The sequence below is a fragment of the Antennarius striatus genome, chromosome 7 (assembly GCF_040054535.1).
Source record: "Antennarius striatus isolate MH-2024 chromosome 7, ASM4005453v1, whole genome shotgun sequence".
NCBI classification, from domain to species: Eukaryota; Metazoa; Chordata; class Actinopteri; order Lophiiformes; family Antennariidae; genus Antennarius; species Antennarius striatus.
The window spans coordinates 12,089,197-12,103,857 of NC_090782.1; the positions used below are offsets into that span (position 1 = coordinate 12,089,197).

The 14,661-nt window shown below is 40.1% G+C and overlaps 1 protein-coding gene across 2 annotated transcripts in view; it reads right to left on the reverse strand.

The window, feature by feature from the left end:
* Positions 1-6,200: 6,200 nt before the first annotated feature.
* The window catches only part of lpp (LIM domain containing preferred translocation partner in lipoma), a 147,047-nt gene continuing 138,586 nt past the window's right edge, over positions 6,201-14,661 (reverse strand). For both annotated transcript variants that reach the window (XM_068318489.1, XM_068318490.1), the window contains 2 exons: positions 12,714-12,834; positions 6,201-10,639 (listed from right to left, as the gene is read on the reverse strand). In XM_068318489.1, the coding sequence (XP_068174590.1) occupies positions 10,511-10,639; positions 12,714-12,834 (250 nt within the window). In that variant the 3' untranslated portion in view covers positions 6,201-10,510. The remainder of the gene's footprint in view (positions 10,640-12,713; positions 12,835-14,661) is intronic.

A 14,661-nucleotide genomic window follows, 5' to 3' on the forward strand; every position in this document is an offset into this window, starting at 1 on the left:
AAGGAGCACAGCATCTGCAGAGATCTGACTTCTGATGTCTTTTCAAGACAAAGAGATGGATTGGATTAGTCTGGAGCTTCTGGGAGAAACAGTGATGGGGGAGGAGGTGACAAGTTTGATGTGAATAATTAATCACTGATGTTTCATCTGCCTTTGTTCCTTGTCCAAAAGATCTGGGTTTTAAGCTTTAGTAGCATTTGTGGCTGGACTTATTATGCATGATCAAATCATTCTCAGTCCTGGGATTTCAAAAATAAGTCTCCTTTGCTTCTTTTTTTCTATCAATGTAAGTAATTAAGGCCACATGGGTATAGCACATTTTTCTCTGTGCTTCACCCTCCAGTTTTAATAGTGTAAAACACACAGCATCTTTGGTATCTCTATGAATATACACTCATCAGTGGTGTTCAATCATTCATTGATTCAAACATTTACTTTGATAAAAAGTTCACATTATTGAATTGAGCTGGAGACAAAAGCTGGATCCAGTAGGTTTCACTTGTTTACTCTTAATCTGTTTTCCAAGACTTTGTTTGATATCGATTTGTTGTGCAGGGAGTACATTCAAGTAAGATATCCTAATCCAAGCTCATACTATCTTTATCCACAGTCCTTTTTTGTATTTTACAATAAAATCACCTTAAAGACAGAGACAGCAGCGGTAGAAGACCATGTTAAAAGTTTACTGTAGTCCAAGAGAAGAAACAAAAAAGACCTTAGACACATTAGTAAAGTGATATCAGAGTAATTACCACACGGTGATAAAGTATGTCAAGGGAGAATTCTAATTCAGAAATGAAACTGAAGTCATGAAACAACTTTCATCATGCGATGCGACAGATGAACAACATGGTGACTGGAGTTTCCAGTTCTTGTGAGAGAATCCAGACACTAAGATTCACATTCATTAAAGATCCAGAAGCTGAGCACTTTCTAGCAGGATGTTAGCAGGCCCCGGTAAAGGGTGACCTATCTGTCGTCAATCACAGACTATCCCAGTCACGAGGAAAATGAAGCCAAAGCAGTTCTTAACCCTTGGACATCGAGTGAGTCAGGATATTATTTATCACTCTATCGTCCTTTTTTCATCTGGTCTTCTTCCTATTTGACAGAACTTCTTTTCCTGTCACAAAACTGTTGTTGATTTTAACTCAGCTTTGGCGATTAGAAGCTAAGTGTGATTAAAATGGTTATGCAGATGATAAACATTTTCACTCCACAAAGACCACTGAACCAGTTTTGACAGACTTTGTGATGGGGTGAAGCACTGGCACCATTCATATGTATAACTGTCTAAGTTTCTGTTTCTTTGCCACTTGTTCCAGAGTTATTAAAGTTTTCATTTTCTTTGGTGCAGAAAACTGATGAAAAATTATTTGTGTTGCATTTTTGCAGATACTGCACTTTGGCTTTGTACAGCACTGTAATTTCAGCCTGTTGATCACCAAACAGGAAGACCTCTGGAGTTTCCACAGAAATAATCATTTAGGACTAAAAATCCCATTCTTCCACTGACACCTGACCAAACCAACCCAATCAATATGATGACATCACCATAGCGACAGCATCCACTTTAAATGGCAGGTGATGGTGATGGAGGATGTCTGAGCTCACATGCTGGAGGTGTGGGGGTACAGAACCAGAATCCATTGGGGTGTTTGTTTGCACTGTGATATAACACAGTCCTGTTGACATGGAAACACTTCCCTCTGTTTCTATTAAAGCTTCCAGTGTGGAGGTTCAGGTATAATTGGTAGCACTCAACAATCTCGCCAACTGTCAAGGAAACAAGAAAGTGGCGTTCATTTATTCATTTTGCGCCCACTGTTGGAGCGTTTAGATATCCTCGGTTGGCTTAATCAGTCGGCCTGCTTTAGTGTGAGAATGAAAGTTCAAACTGAAACACAAGGTTTGCATTAAATCCACAGACGACTCTCTGCTGCTTACCCTGAGGTCAAGAGGTGACAGCTCAAAGAGAGCCTTAAATCATGAGAACCGCTTTACCTTTCAGTGGAGCTGCAGAGACGCACCTACACTAAGTCAGTAAAGACTGTGGACTTATGAGAATCTGAATCCGCTCCCTGCGTTGCATATAAATCAGCCATCATTTGGTTGGACTGGGTGCAGGGAGAGACATTCAGGATCTAGTAAGAGAGGTGAGGGTGAGTGACGGTTGATATGTGGAGAGAGCCAACGGGCAACAAGTAGCAGCTCATTATCAGCCTTTTAAAGCGTAAAACATTCACGTTAAACTAATGTTTCATTCCTGATATTATGTGAGAGTAAATCCTTTCATACCCGGTGCTACAATCAGACTAGATTTTGACTCAAACCTCTCAGAGCTCTTCACTTTGATGCTGCTGATGAGGAGAATGACAGTAGAATCAACAGAATTTAAACTTCCAGTCTGTAAGAATAGAAACAGAGTGGTTGAAACAGCAGATCCTAAACTCCAACAAGTGGGACAGAAAGAATTAATGACCACAAGGAACGCAGCAACATGACATCAAAGACACATTCATTTTTTTATACAGCAAATGAATAATTTATTGAAATTAGATGACCTCGGTGTTTCTGTAATATATTTCAGGTTTCAGACTCACTATTAAAAGTAGTTAAATAATCTAAACTCTCAAGCTCCGTGTTCAGTCCCTTACACGGACTCACCAGTGTCCGCCTGGTCAGACCCCTTGAGTAAATCACACCCATTTGTTCAGGCTAACCTGTAGTATGTGTGATATAAACTTAAACAGTATTAAGTGTTCAAATTATTCCAAAATACCAAAATAGTTTTTGAAACATTTTCTTTAGTATTTTGATTTTTAGAAGGCCAAAAAGTCTCTGACAGGTAATCAAGGTCTGTTTTTGTGCAAGAACAGTTTAAATATCTCAGTATATCAGATAAGTGTTTTTTTTGTTTTTCCAATTCAAAATACGCTACCTTCAACCATCTCTGCAGCTTTGAAAGGATTTAACCCCTTACATGCCTTCGTCTCTGGTTCCAGACTGTTTAGCTGCTGTGACCTGCTCTTACGATGATAATATATTGTAGATCCAGCTTCTGGCAGCATTGATAAGGAAGGCCTCAATATCAGGAATACTCCTGAAATCCGACTCACCAGAGATTTTGTGTGGGTTCTTGTGAGGCCGAATGATTCAGACCTTCTTCTGGAAACAAGTCCTCTGAGCTGGGATGGTTATGGGCTTCTGCACTCCTGATGCAAATTAATATTTTGACAGAATGCTTTGGAATACTGCCACTAATGTAAGTTGACCACAGTATTTTAACATCCCATAATTTTACAAGTGTCTCTGATGAGGGATGGTATTCAGGTCGCTGAAGAATGAATGATGAATCTTGGTTAAAATCTGAGGTACTGAGCTGTTAAAACTGTTCTTGTGTTTTCTTGTGTGTTTGGTCATTAAAAACAGTTAATAAATACAACATGTAAAATTGAATTAGTAGTGGTTAAATAATCTGCTTCAAAATCTGTAGACAAATTGTGATACCTGAAGAAAAGTCCTGAGCTAAACAGATCCCATTTAAAATCTCTGATCTATATTTGTATCGTTCTAAAGCTGTCAGTTAATGCACAAGATAAGTATGATAAACCTGTGTTGACCCTCAGTCGGGAAAATGGCAGTAAAATGTAAAAGGTAAGTGAATGTGCAATAAATAAATAACCAAAGTAAAAAGAACTACATGCAGAAACTAGACCATGTTTCAGAAAGACATCTGAGGCTGCGCTGCCAGCAAACACAAAGGACAGAAGGACTACATTAGTAAACTTTATTATCTGCAGGATCATTCCATGTCAGGGTACTTTAGAACTGAAACGAAACAAATGGTAGGCAACAGCTAAGAGCAGACAAAGTTATGTTCTATACACCAGTTTATAAACGCACAAATCAATACAGCATTATGAAAGGAAGAGAACTAAACACACCAAATGTGAAGAGAGAATAAGAGGCGGTGCAGGAATGAAGATGAAATATGACAACTACAAAGACATTAGAGTGACAAACAACACACACAGATACTCGCACAATCAAATTATACTGAAGTGCAACAAACTGTTGAGTCCATCGTTGTGTTTTCAAACGCTCCATCTCCCATTCCAAGCAACACCTGTACAAAATGTAGATGAAATCTTTTTGAACATTGTGAGACATTCTGCTGACAGACGTCGATGGAAACAGATCCTGCTTGGTATCTTCTGAGACATAATTACAGGTGTAGACAGTAGTGTGAAGCCTTCATGCCAGAAGGAGTTTGGTTTAGAGGTTGGAGCAGCTTTTTTAGCAGCTTCCACCTTTATTTGACGGCAACAACTGACGAGACAGGAAAAAAAAGAGGGGACGACAAGCAGCAAAGGCCGAATCCCAGTGCAAATCACAGTTTTGCAATGGGTGAGAATAATTGATTTAACATTTTAATGCTAAAGGTTTTTGTGTTGGTAAAATAATAACAATGTGGAGTACTGTAGTCCCCTGTAGCAGAATACACAACTCTCATAAAGCAGCCTGAATGAGGCTTTTACTACAGAGTGACCGCCAGAGGTAAAATCCATTTTACATGATTGCAGTACTTTTAGAGACTCATGTGAATGGATTTGAAAATGTTCAGCGGTGAATGAGTCATACAACATTCAGATGTTCCCATCAGTCTGTAATGGAGGCACAATAACAAAGTAAAAAGTTTAGCTAACAATCAACCTGTGACAGCATCCGCTGCGCTGATGAAGACAACTAAACCTTCACATCTGTGCAGAACCATTTCTCTTTGTGAAGCACTGAATCAACACAACACTTTCTTCAGACTGTTTTGACATTGCAAACAGTGAGTCAAAATGATGGCTGGCACCCTCCAACTCCGGCACCTTGGCTGGTCCTTGGATGCTCACAGTCGGTTGTTGAATAGAAACAGCTCTAGTAACGGTTTCACGCAGCGTATGTTGGGACAGCTTGGATTTGCGTCTCAGAGTGAGCGCAAGTCTGACTCAGAGATTACATCACTCCTTTAGCCAGCTCAAGGACACCCAAAAATCAATGCTCTTGATGTAAATGCACAGTGGGAATTCACTTTATAGCCAATAACATTAAGCTCAGAGCAGTGCAATGTGGGCCCACATTGTAATGTTATGTAAATCTGACCATATGACAGCTTCATTTAATGGGAGCAGATAGATTATGCACGATAGTGGCCCATTTTGCTCTCTCATGTTCATCTCTGCTTTCTGGTAAATAATTCAAACCATAATTCTCTGTATTAGTGGAAAACATTCAAAAAATGCAGATGCAGGCCCTGGAGACTTCAAGCGGGATTTTTATGCAGACGAAGACATCGAAGGGTACATCATGTTGGCCGGAGGGCCCATCACTCAGCAATTTGTTTGCAAAAACCAGATTTATGTGCAGTAAAGGAAGTCCTCGGGGGTGAGGGTGGGGGTGCGGTCTCTCTCCCCTGTTGCCACGAGCATATGAAGGAAACTATTACGAGGAAACCACCACATATTGTCATTCCAAACTCTTCCCTGTTTAACATGAGAGACTGGAGAGCAGGAAGCTGATGATAGAGGCGTTAGTGGATAAACATGACTCCAAAGCCCTCCTGTTCTGAAATGCGTTGTCCTGTTTTGATTGCCATTTCAATCCCTCAGTCTGCTGGAGGGAGACAAAATGCTCAGTGACTTACTCCTGATCTGCAGCACAGATGACACATGCAAAGGGTTAAATCAAGACGGTCTCGGGAAGTTGGGAATACATTTAAAAAAAAAAAAGCTTATAGGAGGTCTTTAAATTATCCTAACAACTCCATCATGCTTATCCCAGCAGTAAGCAGACTTCACAGTTCGGTGCATTTGCTGATTGTGGTCATGATAAAAATAAAAAAAAGAGGTTGCACACGGTATCTTCCTGTAATTAAACCACTGTCCCAGACGTACACTTGAAAGGATATTCCAAGTGCAGGATTTCTATTAAACAGGTGATTCCAGTTTGCGTAAAGACTGTTCTGGGACTTGCAGAATGACACGGGAGAGTTTGAGTGGGAGCTGTGTAAGCACAGAACATTTGCTGTGACTGAGCGGGTTTAAATGACTTCTTAGGAGTGAAGTATCAAGTGAGAGAATCACCACAAAGATCTTCATATTTCATGTGCTGAATACAACAGGAGAGGAAAACCAGACGTAGACATCATGTTACTGCAAAGCTTTTATTGAAGGAAGTAAAAACAACAGTCGATTACATGCCCTTATCCAAAGATTGAGAACAAATCATATGCTTGAACAACCGAAGATCAACTCAGGTGAGTTTCACATCAACACCTTTCAAGGTTCTGCTGCTGCAGCCCCCACCCTGATGGAAACATTCACTGTGAAGATGCTCAGTGAAGACAGAATAACTGCATCTTCTTTGTTTACTTTGGTAAGGACAAATAAACATGGCAAAAAATGTTGAGGGAGGCAATCCAGACCAGCAGTTGTCGTTAATACTGCTACGTCAAAGGCACTTTAACAAATAACATCAGACCGGAGATAAAAATACACCGAACAAGTACAAAACCCATCAGGTGGTCATTAGGCTGAGGCATCAGTCTCCTGGAAATGAATAATGTCAGACATACCGACCTCAATACCAGGTCAAGTTGTGTTCATCGACCAGACCAGCCACACTGTGAATAAAACATGCTAATAAGCCACTGATACAAGTTTAAAAACATTTGATTTAGGAATTTAAAAGTGAAAATAATAGATAAGGAATAGGGTAATATTAATATGTGCTGATTTACCATTGCTAATTTAAAACTGTTGCTACGTGCAGCTTTATATTAAGCTCATATCTCATGTGTTGACAAAAAAAAAAGGTAAAAGGTGATGAATAATTCACCAAACTGCTCAGAGACTTCCACCTGGAAGCTCTCTGTCCGTTTTGTCTTCAAGAGCTGTAATCAGCTGGGTTGAGCAGCATTCAGGGGCCACTTACACAATGAACTTTAACCCCACAGTGAAAACCTTTTGTTGTTGCATACACGACAAGAGTGATTTAAACTTTTGAAAACAACTCCAGAGTCAAAACTTGCCATTGTCCACGCTACGCTCATGTGAACAGACAGAACACATCTCTGCCACCTCTATAACGTAGGTCTCTCAAACCACTGCTGCTGCGCTGATGTAGGAAGTTTACATCAACTGTTAATGTGTCTGTTCAGATCTGGGCTCATTATTACAGCTGCTGCACGATGGATAAGTGCCTGCAATTGGCTCGTCACCACCCAGGATGGAGTCAGATCCGTCTGAACAGGACCAGATGGATCTGCCACAGCAAATTAAACACACGCTCACAGACCGCTCTGGTTTCTAGTTACATAAAAGCATGTTTGATTGTTAGCTGCACATTTACTAAAACCGACGCAGAGCACAGGAAACTGCTGTGGAAAGCAGGCTGGAGGTTTAAATAGATACTGCTGTTTGCAGGTCATTATTACAAGCTGTTCCTCACAGTCACCAATTTAAACACAGCACTGGAATGATTCAGCTGTTTGCTGCTCAAGCCTGAAAGGACATCTACAACAAATGGAAGAGACGTGGAGAAACTCAATGAACTCATTTCTGAGCTGGTGACATATTTATTGAGAAAAAAAACCCCCCCACCTGACCATGAAAACTACCTGGATTATATTTTCTATATAGACTGGAAGCTGCAGCCATAGTGAGTGCTTCACAACCTCATTCAATGCAAAGCATCTACTGTACCTACCCACTGTTTCCTACTCTAGGATCTATTTTAAGTAGCAGATATAAAATTATGAAAAATAAGGTCTTTAAATAAAGAGAAAACCTATTTTCTTCCTCCTTCAGCTTGATGTATTTTTAAAAAATAATTGTGAATCGTTGATAAGACAATAAACACTGCATTGAACTAATTATTTTCCAGAGGTGCACTCGTCTTTTATCACAGTCCTGTTGTCTTTGGTTTCTTTGACTGACAAACAATGTTCAAACATGGATGGAGAAAAAATTGTGCTAATTATTTCTCAGATGCTTTTTTATACAATTATGTTCAATCATCCCCAGATTTCTCTGCTTTTATGTAGAAAATTAGTTTGGGAAAGTGATTAATGTCTGATTACTATTCACTCTTTAATTATTCACAGGCTTATTAGCGCAGTCATTCACAGTGTGTTGCTCTGGTTAACACTGACACAGTCTGACGTGTCCTCATTGAGTTAGGCAAACATAGCGTATAGAGACGTCTGCTTGATATAAAACACACTTCTTAAAATTAGAATGATTAAGGTCTTGAGGTCTCCATCCACACGATTGTGACTGTTAAGTCAAACAGATTTATTTAAAAGTACCCTGTGGAGTTCTGTAAATAAATTGAACATTCCTTCCTCATGAATTATTAGTGACTCTGATTGTTTGCATATTCAGAATCTGGCTTTGTTTGTGTCTGTATTTGCAATCCAATAATCTTTTTGAATGTTTTAATAGGGCACTCCTTGCATGTTACACACTCATGTAGTGGTCTCGTGGACGTCCCTGCATCCGTGTGCTCAGTGACTTTTACAGCCTTGAACAGATGAGACTATGGGCCTTGAATACGTCACAAGCCCTCCGTGCTGAGACACAAAAGATCAGTGTTGATGATATAGAGATATTCTAGTCACTACTTCTCTTTCAGGCAGCCATTTAGACATCCCATACCAACAAATCTGTGTGTCAGGGATGTTAATCAGATCCTCTGCCTGTGATGACCTGACTCATGAATGCCTGCTTCAAATGAAATGGGGGGAAGAAAAACTCCACAGGTTACCTTTAACTTGCCATCACCATCACCTTTTAAACGTACGTTTCTCTAGGAATCATATTCAAGTAAACAAAACTAATGATCAATAACTTCTGGATGGAACGGGTAATACAATAATTTTGGATAAATTCTCATGGTCCCTTCTTAGCCCATCACCTTTTAACAAACAATGAATATTCAAGAGACAATGGTACAATCAATACTGACAAGCAGCTCAGTGAAACACAGTCACACAGTACCAACAGCACAGGCTTGGTTAAAGGATTATTATAAGGACACTTATGTTTGAATCTGTACAGGTAAAATATTTCCTTATTCATAACAAAAAAAATCTTATAAAGTGTCAATGCAATTAATATTTAAAATTGCATAGCCATCTCAAATCCCTTATCACTACCTGACTGCTCACACTAATCTGATCTATGCGTGATAAACCTGCATGTTTCCCCGCTCAGACACTCTGGAAGGAGCCTCCGCTTCCTGCAGGGGCTTCTCCACGAATGTCAAGCCATGATTGTACTGCTGCGGCCAACAGGGATCTACTGCTGACCTAAAGCAACATCCACTGGAGAAAACAAGGAAGAGAGTCGCTTTAGAAATGAATGGTTTCCAACAGCTGTCTGTTGACAACTTTTTATGTTGCTGTTTGTGTTTCCTGTGGTCCCACTAAAACTCATGTGACTTTTATTGTATATGTTACATGTACACAGTGAATTAAGGTTAATTCTTTGGTGCTCAGTTGGGCAGAGTTTTCATTCATTATCTTCAGTGTGTAACGATAGAGGATAAAATGAATGTTCTAACATCATGCTGTTCGATCATGACGTAACAGCTACCGAGGGTACACGCCCACCTGCTCTCCCCTGCAGGTCGGATCTCGTTGGATCTCTGGTGGACTCAGCTTGGATATTATTATCATTGAGTGCATAAACCTGCTGAGCATCTTGGATAAAAGGTGGCGGATTAAATGGTTATAATATACGCTATTAGCATTGATATACGTTGAAACTGTTAAATGGTGGTTTTGGAGTAATTTTAGCATTTAGCATTAGCAATAGTTTGATGTGGGAAATGTTCTTATTCAGTTGGGTGCAAAATGAGAAAAGTAATGCCAGTTTATTCTCTATATGGTCCATTAAGGCTACATCTTAAGCTAATTTAGCATAAAGATTGAACATAAGAGCAACATATAAGAGCACTAGGTGGGGCGGGGGATTTAACTTGGTCAAGCAGAGCTCATAAACCCATAAAAATACAAATGCAAGTACAAAATGCTAATTAGTGAGCTTCATGGATACAGTTAGGTGGATTTCTTTTCACTTTGGACAAAGCCAGGCTATCTGTTTCCAATTTTTATGATATGCTAATCTCTCTGACTGCTGACTGCGGCTTCATATTTAGCATAAATACATAAAATCCATCAGGCTCTCATCTGAAGTTTGGCAAGACAAAACAACAGCACACTTAAATACCCTTCTGTTAGGATTGTACCGCGTCAATAATAAATGTGTGCAGGTGGACACGTGATGCCATTTGCTTTAACTGAACGTGAATATAGTTGATATACATATGAATAAGAGACAAAGGCACAGATTATGCCAATCTGAATGTTTGAAAGAGAAAGAAAGAGCAAGGGGGAAACAGAAGGGAAAAGTGAGTGTTAGGTTATCACAGTGGAGGTGACCGGGTGGCGGGTTGCTCAGAGGTCAGTAGTGGCCTTGGCGGTGAGCGCCTGGATGCGGCTGGTGTTACAGTTTTTGCAGAGGACGTGTCCGTCCAGAGGGTAGCAGCCCTGGTTGTCCCCCTCAGAGAGCAGAGAGCCACAGTCCTGCAGGACACAACAGAACCGTGAGCCACACAACCCAGACTGAAGCAGAGCAACAAGCTATGGACCAACTTCTTATGGACCAAGTTTTTATCTTAGTGGCTTTCATTAAAATGTCTTTAACAATCATTTATTGGATCGTTAGTAATAAAATTTGGTCCAATAATTTCCTCTCTCACATAAATGAATAAACATTTCATGCTGTAACATCATGAGGCCATGTTTTTGTCTTGTGTTTTCATTTTTAATTGTGAATCAATAAAAGTATAAATAGAGTGAGAGAACAGGATGAATGAGTGGATCCTTTATTTGCTGCGGAGTCAAGTCTTTTTCTGTTAGAGCAGAACGGCAGCAGGACGTCATAAAAATTGCCTTCAATTGAAATGTATCTAAATATTTTTTTTGAAAAACTCAAACAGGAGTAACACTACAGTGATCTCTACCTTATTTGCACTTCAAGATGCACGGCTTCACTACATCACGGATTTCAAGTAGGCAGTCACGTGACACCCAAGGCTCACGGAACGCAGCGCACTTCTGTGTATTAAAGAAACACTTTTCTCTAATACAAAAGTGCTTTAGACAGTCGATAACAGTGTGGGAAAAGGTAAAACAGATATAAGGTGGTCTAAAGTCAGTTTGGGAAAGGTTCATGATCGTTCAAATTACCGTAAATAATAAAAGAAATAAATTGTCACTATATCGTAGAATTTCATTTTTCACTTGTGGTCCTGGAACACATTAACCACGAGTAACGAGGGATCACTGTAGTGTAATGCACACCACTAGGAGTCTGAGGCATGAGTGAAATGTAAAAGAATTCTGTCTGAGAACCTGCAGGTATAACTTTACAGATGAACAGGTGACCCTGTGACCCCTCTCATGGAGGCCCAGGAATGAAGTCCTGGAGATTTACTCCTCGATGGGGAGTGGTGAAGGTTTTGTATTTAGCAGTGGTTTCCACCAGTGTACCCTCAGTGTGAATTTGCACCAACTGGGCAAAACATCCACTCTGTAAGCCAAGCAGTCAGCCTGTAAGGCTTCAGAGGACGACACTGTGACCTTCAGACTGACACCACCGAGAATAAACAGCTCATCAGACTGAAGATCATCGGACAAAAACTGAAGCTCATCATCATAATCATCATCGATGAAGGTAAGTCATGAGATGCTATCATTATTTGAGTAGACTACAACACGGTGCACTATGTTTGATTTATTCTGACAGTCCTTGATCTTCAATAGTTGTTGTTACACAAGTATTGCTGCAAAGTTTCACACTAAAGTCTCTGTTCAGAAATGAAGGCTTTCTGTATAATGAAAAGCTGGAGGGGCTTTCATGTTGAACAGATACAGGAAGCATTGAATTAGCATGAACTGTGTAACACGCTAAAGTAAAATGAGTAAATAGGAGTGGATTAAAATTAGGTTTGGTACTAAAATATGAACATCTATCAAGTAGATTTGGTTGACAGTACAATTAAAAGATCTTTAGTCTGACTCCAGGCTTTGACTTGTTTTTTTACATGGTACCTGTCAAACAGGACTTTACAGGCTTTCATCTAACACACTTTTTAACACACACACACACACACACACACACACACACACACACACACACACACACACACACACACACACACGCACACACACACACACACACACACAGAGCTCCATTTACTTGTGTCTCCTTGGTGACAGAATTCTCTTGTGGTCGAGACCTCTTTGCTGAACTAATATTTCATTTGACCCTAATGTTTGCCAAATTCTCTGTGACAATGTGACACGTTACCTCACTTTGAGGTAGCCACATAACGTCTCAACGCCGCTTATCAGCTGCCGAGTGTTGTCTGACAGATTGGGTTACTATGTAAGTCCATGAACTTTGCAGAGGAGAGGTGGAAAGCTATTTCCAGGACAGAAACAGGGATGATTCAGTCGTCTTGTTAGAAAGGTGACTGGGGGGAAGGGCACGTTTAATGTTATATCGTGATGACAGTCACCTGGAGCTGTGGCAGCTGGAATGTTACAACCACTAATTATAGAGCTGAAGACATAAAACACACAGAAGACACACCTCACAGCGGTAACACTGCACGTGGAAGTCACGGTCCAGGGCCACGATGCGTACGGTCTCCTCCTGGCCGGGAGCTGGCATTATGGGCTCAGAGCACACACAGCAGCGAGGAGCAAACTTCCTGTAAAGGAGAGCCGACAGTAACAGAAACAATTCAATAATGAGATCTGATCAATCAATAATTATGTCTTTAGATCACATTATCCTGAGACATCAACAAAAGTACTACATGGCTACATCTATGAAGTGATAAGTGCCTGAAAGCCTTTCTTTAAACTAAGAACTTGAGAAAAACAGTTTTGGAGAGTAAACTGCATCCTTGAAAATAAGAATGTCTTATTGATCGTCTTTAACCCCTAAAACACATACAGATAGTTTGCATGTGTTTTTTCTTAGTTCTGTTTCTGAAGGTCTGGGACGGTCCCCTCACTGCTTCCCAGCTGTCACGCTGCTTTGCCTGACATCCATTTCCATCGTGTTCCAATTTGCTTGGCGTATATGGAGGATGTGATCTGGACCTTACGTTGCTGCTGGACCGCCATGTTCATACAGGGGCCTACATCCCAGGTGGGGGTATTGTGCAATTCCTGGAAAAGATCTCGCTTAGCCCTGATGTTTTATAAGCTCTTCATCCTTGATGATAACACCACTAGCAGTGTTAGAACGTCCTTGTACTCGATTTACTGTTCAAACAAGTATATTTTGTTTCCACTATGAATGATTCATATAGTTCTAAAGAGAAATATTATCCATTACAAATATGAGAAAAAGGAATGACTCAAAACATACTTAGAGAATTTTTTTTACTGTTTACCTTTAATGTAATGTCCTTGTGACTCCTTACTCATCATTTAGTCAACCTGGTAGGGTTCTGATAGCTTAATCACTCATCCATCAGGTAACATTAAAAGGTTAGTTTCCCCTTGCCTTACATGTTTCATAAAATAGCTTTAGAGGAAACTAAAAATAGCTGAGCTAGCTTTTATAGAAACCAGACCTGAATCCTACAGTATCACTTCCAAGCGGCCTACATTAGAAACAAGTCTATCTAACAACAGGATCAATGAGGAAATAAGATTCTCCCTGAGATTTCAGGTCCTGTTGTGACGGCGGCGACACAGTTCTAATTCACAGGCTTGTTCCATGTCTGAGGATCTGGAAGTGAAGGTGTTGCGTGGCTTTGGGGAACCACAACCAAACAGCGATCGCCAGTGAAAGAGCTGAAGCCTGGGTGTGAATGTCCCTCCACACAAAGGGCTGCACTGTTGATGTTACACTTGTCATGTGGAATTAAACCCGGCCCTGTGCTACCGTATCACTAAGCAAAAACTCCAGCCACACTGCTGCTTACTTCTGGTTCCCTTCTGAGCAGAGGAACTTTTCTTGTAAGGTTATGCAATTGGTGGATTGTGACACGATGACAGGAAATTATTTTATTAATGCCTCTGGCTGCATCTTATAACGTTGCTGTGCCTGCAATACACTCAGAAAAGGAAGAATTCAAAGCTCGCACTGATTTGGCTCACATTTATCTTTCTTTGGTATGGGAAGGATTTAAAGAACCATTAGTTGATCTTAGACACTGAGCAGAAAAGCTGAAAACACAACACTGACATGTTCTGGACTGTTATTTACACATTCGGTAGTCAGAACAACATTAGTATTCAACTGAATATGTTTCCATCCTCATGACAACAACAAAAGTAAATAATCACTCTCTATTTAGCTTTAGCTTGAAGCCTGAGATACACTTCTATAAAAATGTCCTAAAAACTCTCTCGATTTGTATTAAAATGTGTTTGATCTGAACTGTTGTAACAGTTGAACATGGTGAGTTTAGGTCAAAAATCTTGTTTCACTGTGGAGCCGTCAGCTCGATTCACACCAATAAAATTTAGGAATTTCTAGGAATGAATGAAAAAGAAATTTCTTTGCTGGCAAACAATGT